At 38.2% G+C, this 6,120-nt stretch overlaps 1 protein-coding gene across 4 annotated transcripts in view; it reads left to right on the plus strand.

Annotated features, from left to right (window-relative positions):
• The window catches only part of apba2b (amyloid beta (A4) precursor protein-binding, family A, member 2b), a 66,144-nt gene extending 60,473 nt beyond the window's left edge, over nucleotides 1-5,671 (plus strand). For all 4 annotated transcript variants that reach the window (XM_032508208.1, XM_032508315.1, XM_032508249.1 and 1 more), the window contains 4 exons: nucleotides 758-970; nucleotides 1,084-1,203; nucleotides 2,379-2,519; nucleotides 4,281-5,671. In XM_032508208.1, the coding sequence (XP_032364099.1) occupies nucleotides 758-970; nucleotides 1,084-1,203; nucleotides 2,379-2,519; nucleotides 4,281-4,352 (546 nt within the window). In that variant the 3' untranslated portion in view covers nucleotides 4,353-5,671. The remainder of the gene's footprint in view (nucleotides 1-757; nucleotides 971-1,083; nucleotides 1,204-2,378; nucleotides 2,520-4,280) is intronic.
• Nucleotides 5,672-6,120: the final 449 nt, after the last annotated feature.

The raw sequence follows: 6,120 nt of genomic DNA on the forward strand, positions 1-6,120 counted from the left end.
TAATTTGTAACAAGACTGATTTTTATTTATCTTTTTTTTAGGAAAATTAAAAGGGATTGACATGGTTGCTATATAAAATGTTCTTCAGCTGCTGAATGAGATGGGCAATATAGATACGTAATGGCTATGTAATTTTCTGTTTCCATACTGATGCTTATCATAACATAGTAATATTTTGTTGACATTCAAGAGAGAATCTATTCATAGATAAAATAAACAGATGCTCTGTTTTTGGCTAATCTTGAGAATTTAAGAGATTAAGGCAGCCAGAGATATTAAAGGGATATACACCTCCGTATAAACATTATGGCAAAATTTGACAGTTGACAATTGTGTATTGTTCCACTGTATACATTATGATATTTTGCCAGCCATACCCTTTGAGCTCCAGCGACGCAGTCAGACCACAGATTTAAAGAGCTAGAAAAGTGAATTTTCTGTGTCTGTGTCAAAAAAAAAATCCTTTTGTTTTAAGTGAAAGTCAGTTCTCTATACGTTCTCCAGCAATTTATAGCTGGATCAGGTGCTTTTCAGAACAACTACAGCAAATTCTTGAGGTGACTTAAGCACCCTGATGCAAACAGCAGTTATTGACACATTTCATTTTCATTGAGTAAAAAAAGATTTAACTGATAAGACACAGTAGTGTTGAAATGTTAATATATTTGCACTATTATAAGGTAAAATAATCTAATTATGGTAGGTTAGTATAGTTTCTGTACATGATGAAAAATAAACATATCTCCTCTGTCTACAGCTGCAGCTGGAGAAGAGTAAAGGGGAGATCCTGGGTGTGGTGATTGTGGAGTCCGGCTGGGGCTCCATTCTGCCCACAGTTATCTTAGCCAACATGATGAATGGCGGGCCAGCTGCTCGCTCTAGCAAGCTCAGCATCGGAGATCAGATCATGTCCATCAACAACACCAGCCTAGTGGGGCTGCCACTCGCCACCTGTCAGGGAATCATTAAGGTATAGAAAAACTAAAGCTATGAAATAAATGACAATTAAACTTTGTTCTAAACCACATAATTCAGTGAAACTGAAAGAACCTTTTTATGTTTGTATGTTTCTCTATGTTAAAGGGCTTGAAGAACCAGGTTCAGGTGAAAATGAACATAGTCAGTTGCCCTCCTGTTACCACCGTCCTTATTAAGAGACCAGATCTAAAGTATCAGCTGGGCTTCAGTGTCCAGAACGGCATTGTAAGTATCATTCTGACAACCAGAAACCTACATTTGTGATTCATAATGTCAACAAAAGATGTCATTTTAAAAACATAATTAAAACTTTTTTTGTGTTTTTCTCATGCATGAGTTGTTAAGTATGATCCATCCATTCATCCATCCATCCATCCATCCATCCATCCATCCATTGTCATCTGCTTATCCGGGGTCGGTTTGTGGGGGCAGCAGCTCCAGTAGGGGACCCCAAACTTCCCTTTCCCGAGCCACATTAACCAGCTCCGACTGGGGGATCCCGAGGCGTTCCCAGGCCAGGTTGGAGATATAATCCCTCCACCTAGTCCTGGGTCTTCCCCGAGGCCTCCTCTCAGCTGGACAGGCCTGGAACACCTCCCTAGGGAGGCGCCCAGGAGGCATCCTTACCAGATGCCCAAAACCACCTTAACTGGCTCCTTTCGACGTGAAGGAGCAGCGGCTCTACTCCGAGCTCCTCACGGATGACTGAGCTTCTCACCCTATCTCTAAGGGAGACGCCAGCCATCCTTCTGAGGAAACCCATTTCGGCCGCTTGTACCCTGGATCTCATTCTTTCGGTCATGACCCAGCCTTCATGACCATAGGTGAGGGTAGGAACAAAAACTGACCGGTAGATCAAGAACTTTGACTTCTGGCTCAGCTCTCTTTACGTCACAAAGGTGCGATAAAGTGAATGTAATACCGCGTCTGCTGCTCCGGTTTTCCAGCCAATCTCCCGCCCCATTGTCCCCCCACTCGCGAACAAGACCCCAAGGTATTTAAACTCCTTCATTTGGGGTAAGGACTCATTCCCTACCTGAAGAAGGCACTCCATCAGTTTCCTGCTGAGAACCATGGCCTCAGATTTAGAGGGGCTGATCCTCATCCCACTCATTCACACTTTAAGTATGGTATATTTTGTATTTGTACGGTACAGCATGTGCATGTTTCACATTCCTATTCCAGTTAAGATTAATCTGCTAATTTTTTATTTTCTATGTATTCAAAACACTGAAGAAACACTGTCTTTCGTAGTTTCATAATTAATTGCTGTTGAGCAATACTTATAGACCAAAAGAATCCCTGCATAAAAAAGCCCCATTATCTTTAGCAAGAATGTAATAATTTGCATATTACTGTGTATTCAACATGAAAACTTTTTCTTTTGCGTGTTTTGTCAGATATGCAGTCTAATGCGAGGAGGAATTGCTGAGAGAGGTGGGGTCCGTGTGGGTCACAGGATCATTGAGATTAACGGGCAGAGTGTGGTGGCCACAGCACATGAGAAGATTGTCCAGGCCCTCTCAAACTCTGTTGGCGAGGTTAAACACACACACACACACACATACACACACACAAACACACACTGAGGAGACATAGCGTATGTAGAAAATATGTGATTTTTTTCTATCCCTATGTACTTAAAGTGAATTATACTGTATAGAAACCTCCTTAAGTAAGCAAGAAAATAACCCTACTACACGTATTTAACAGAAATTGTGGGCTTACGTTTGAAAGATGTAAGCATTTACCAGCCAGGGAAAGTCTAACAAAATATAGAATTCAGTAGCAATATGTGAATTGTAGGACCCACAGTGTTTGGACACTAAATGAAAGGATATGTGGGCCTGTTACTGACTGCTAAAAGAATAGACTTAGACTTTTCTTTGTTGATGCTTTTGGCATGACTCCCGCAAGGACATTGGATTTTTAGCAGTTTACAAGACATTTGAATAGAGAATCAGGAGGTATAAAAAATACACTATAGATTAAAAAAAAAACAGTATAAAAAATAATAATAACAAACTTTCAGCTCTAAAAAGATCTTTAGCATAAATAAAACAAAATAAATAAAACAGTTAAGAGCAGTTTGTGTCCAGGTATGTATGTAGATTATTAGTTAAGTAATTGCACATTGAAAGAGTGGCGACCACTCCTTCCATTCCTTCCTGTTCTGTTCTGTCCTCTTTACCCTATTTCCTCCTCCCAATACCCAATACCCAAAATATTGATGAAAAAATTCTGTTCTGTTGTAGAAGGATGCCTTCAAACTATTGAAGCAATTAAATGGCCAAGATTTGTCAAGTTATTTTCTGCGTGGAGCAGAAAGGTCTGGGGCTGGGTTCCAAATGTACTGTCTGCCCACTGCATGTTGGTCGATATATCTTGTTCAGTGGCCATTGATTTTATACTTCTTTTTGTATTGCATTTAATTTAAGTCTGGTATATAGAAACCAAGAGATCAATCGACTTAAAACGTAAGTCACACCTAAATAGGACAGAGGTATTGTTGCATTTTCTAGCTTTTGGTTTTACTTCATCAAAACTATCATCTGGCGGAGGTGTCGGGAAGTAACGGCTAATAAACAGTACCCGGTGGGCTCTCTTGCATCAGTTAGGCAGATGTCACGGGCCTGAACTGTGTGCAGTGGTGGAAGATGTACTCAGATCCTTTACTTAAGTAAAAGTAGAAATAGTCTAAAGGAAAAGAAAAGAAAAAGTCTAAAAATACTTAATACAAGTAAAAGACCTGAATTCATGTTAAGGAAAACTGCAATCTGCACAAATCAAAAGTAAAAGTATGATGCAAAATGGCACATTTCAAAGTGTAATAGAATATTATTCTATGTGCATCACAATCATATAAGAGCACTGGTTTGTCAATGTGGAGCCAATTTTAGATACTTTGTATTCTACTGGGTATATGAGTAACAGTACTGCATCATACTGCATGTTTTTCTTATTGTAACTAGTAATTAAGTGTCAGATAAATGTAGTGCAGCAAGAGGCACAACATTTCCCTCTGAAATGTAATGAAGTAGAAGTGTAGCAATAAAGCACCTCAAAATTGAAGTATAGTAACCCCTTATCTAAGTTTTAATAAGTATACTGTAGTGGGATATAAAAATCCTCACCAGATAGTCAAGCATCAGTGCTGTATAGTGGACTACATAGATTTTGTACACAGGTTATCTTTTGAACATGGTAAAAGAAAGGAACACACAGAATCTTACTCAACATGAAATATGAAAATATACTCTAAATGTTTGGCTCTTTTAATTGAGATTGTTTGTTTTTTTCAGATTCACATGAAGACCATGCCGGCTGCCATGTTCAGACTTCTAACAGGACAGGAGACACCTATGTATATATAAACGATTGGCCAGGAACCGTTCCACAGGACAGTTCGTCAGCTGTGATTGGTTATCTTACGGGGCAAACCAAGCTGATCAGAGACCGGGGGGAGGATTGCTTCTCCCTGTCAATTCATTTCCTTTTTTTTTTTCCTTTTTTCTTTGAGCTGATGATTTTATCATCTCTTCCTTATCTGTGCTTAACATGCAACAGCCATTTTATTAACATGAGATGCTTTTTCCATCTGACCTACTAAAGACTGTGTGTGTCTGTGTGTGTGTGATTGTGTGTGTGTTATTTATTTGTCCTGTCTGTGCTTTTCCGTGTCACTTCAGTGAGATTATGTGGACAGAGTTACGAATTCGTCACAATTTATTTTTTTATATTCATGTAATGCAATATGATACTTCTACTATACTTCTTGTATAGTTTCAATTTCTTCTGTTTATTTATTTCTCATGTAAATACATATTTTACTTATAGTGCAGGTGAAGGTAATGGATGGAAGGAAGGAGGGAGGGACCACAGCTGCATTGTAAATATTTATTGAATCTTGCTGTTGAATTGAAATGGTCCATGATGATGGCATTGACACAAATAAATGTTGGATGTCAAAGTAGTTGCCAGTGAAAAGGGGAATGAGTTGAGTGTTTCAGATGTTGGGTTTTAATATGCTAAGTTGATATAATGTCCATGTGAGGCAAACCAATGCTAGCAGCAGGGGTTCATGGGAAAAACGCCATATCCTTTTGATTTTGATTTTACGACAATACACGAGTTCAACCTCCTTTAGTCTTTTCTAAATCTCATGTACAAACACTCAAATTTAAATAACAAGCAACCGAGTAAAACTAATAACATGCATCAATTATGCTTTTGATATCAAAGTTTCTTTTGTGTGCTACTCTATTGTATGCTCATCTTTAGTGTTTCTGACTGACACTCATGCAAACTAAGAGTGGATTGTGAATGTAACTGTTGTGTGAGCTGTCCCATTGCCATAAGCAGTATTAGAATGTCTGTACATAAAGAGAAACGTGTCTAGTATTGTGCTCATGTTAAAAAAACAAAACAAAAAAACACACAGGTTTAGTCACTGCAAACATCTCCCCACCTGTATGTTGGCTTTCAGTCTGGCGAGAACTGTGCCATCACACACTGTGACAGAAGCAAACCGTACCGCTGGGTAAAGGTTTTACAATGCATTGTTGTTTAACCACATGAACATTATTTGTGTGCATGCCTCGTAAAGTAGTTTCATGTCATTGTGGCAAGATAATAAAATCTGGGCTAAAGCTGGCTGGTTTTGTTGGACTGGATCAAACTGAAAACTGGTTCTCAAAAAGGGTTGGATTGGCTGTATGGAATCGCTGCCAGGAAAATAAAAAAATGCAATAAACGTTAGACACAATAAAACCAGTCAATATGTCAATATTTTGACTTATTGTCTCATCAGTTTCAATTGGTAAGTTGCATTTTTGACATATCATTTTTAACGTAATGTACTAAGTCAAACCTATGAGTAAATTATTCATTATTTTGACCTCGTGGAAATTAAAATCTCCTTTTCTTGAATTAGTCAAACTTTTGATTTTGCCTCATAATTTTGCCTTGGTGAGAGTTACTTTCAGTAAAATTCTGAATTCAGTCTGATTATCATTAAAGGAATTTCTTGATGTGTCTCAGTTTGAAACTACAGACCAATTGGAATTAAAATAGTTGAAATTAGATGAGCTACCCTCAGATGCAAACATTTTTATTAAATCGCGGAAGGTAAGAGGATTAAGG

The sequence above is a fragment of the Etheostoma spectabile genome, chromosome 1 (assembly GCF_008692095.1).
Source record: "Etheostoma spectabile isolate EspeVRDwgs_2016 chromosome 1, UIUC_Espe_1.0, whole genome shotgun sequence".
In the NCBI taxonomy this organism is placed as follows: Eukaryota; Metazoa; Chordata; class Actinopteri; order Perciformes; family Percidae; genus Etheostoma; species Etheostoma spectabile.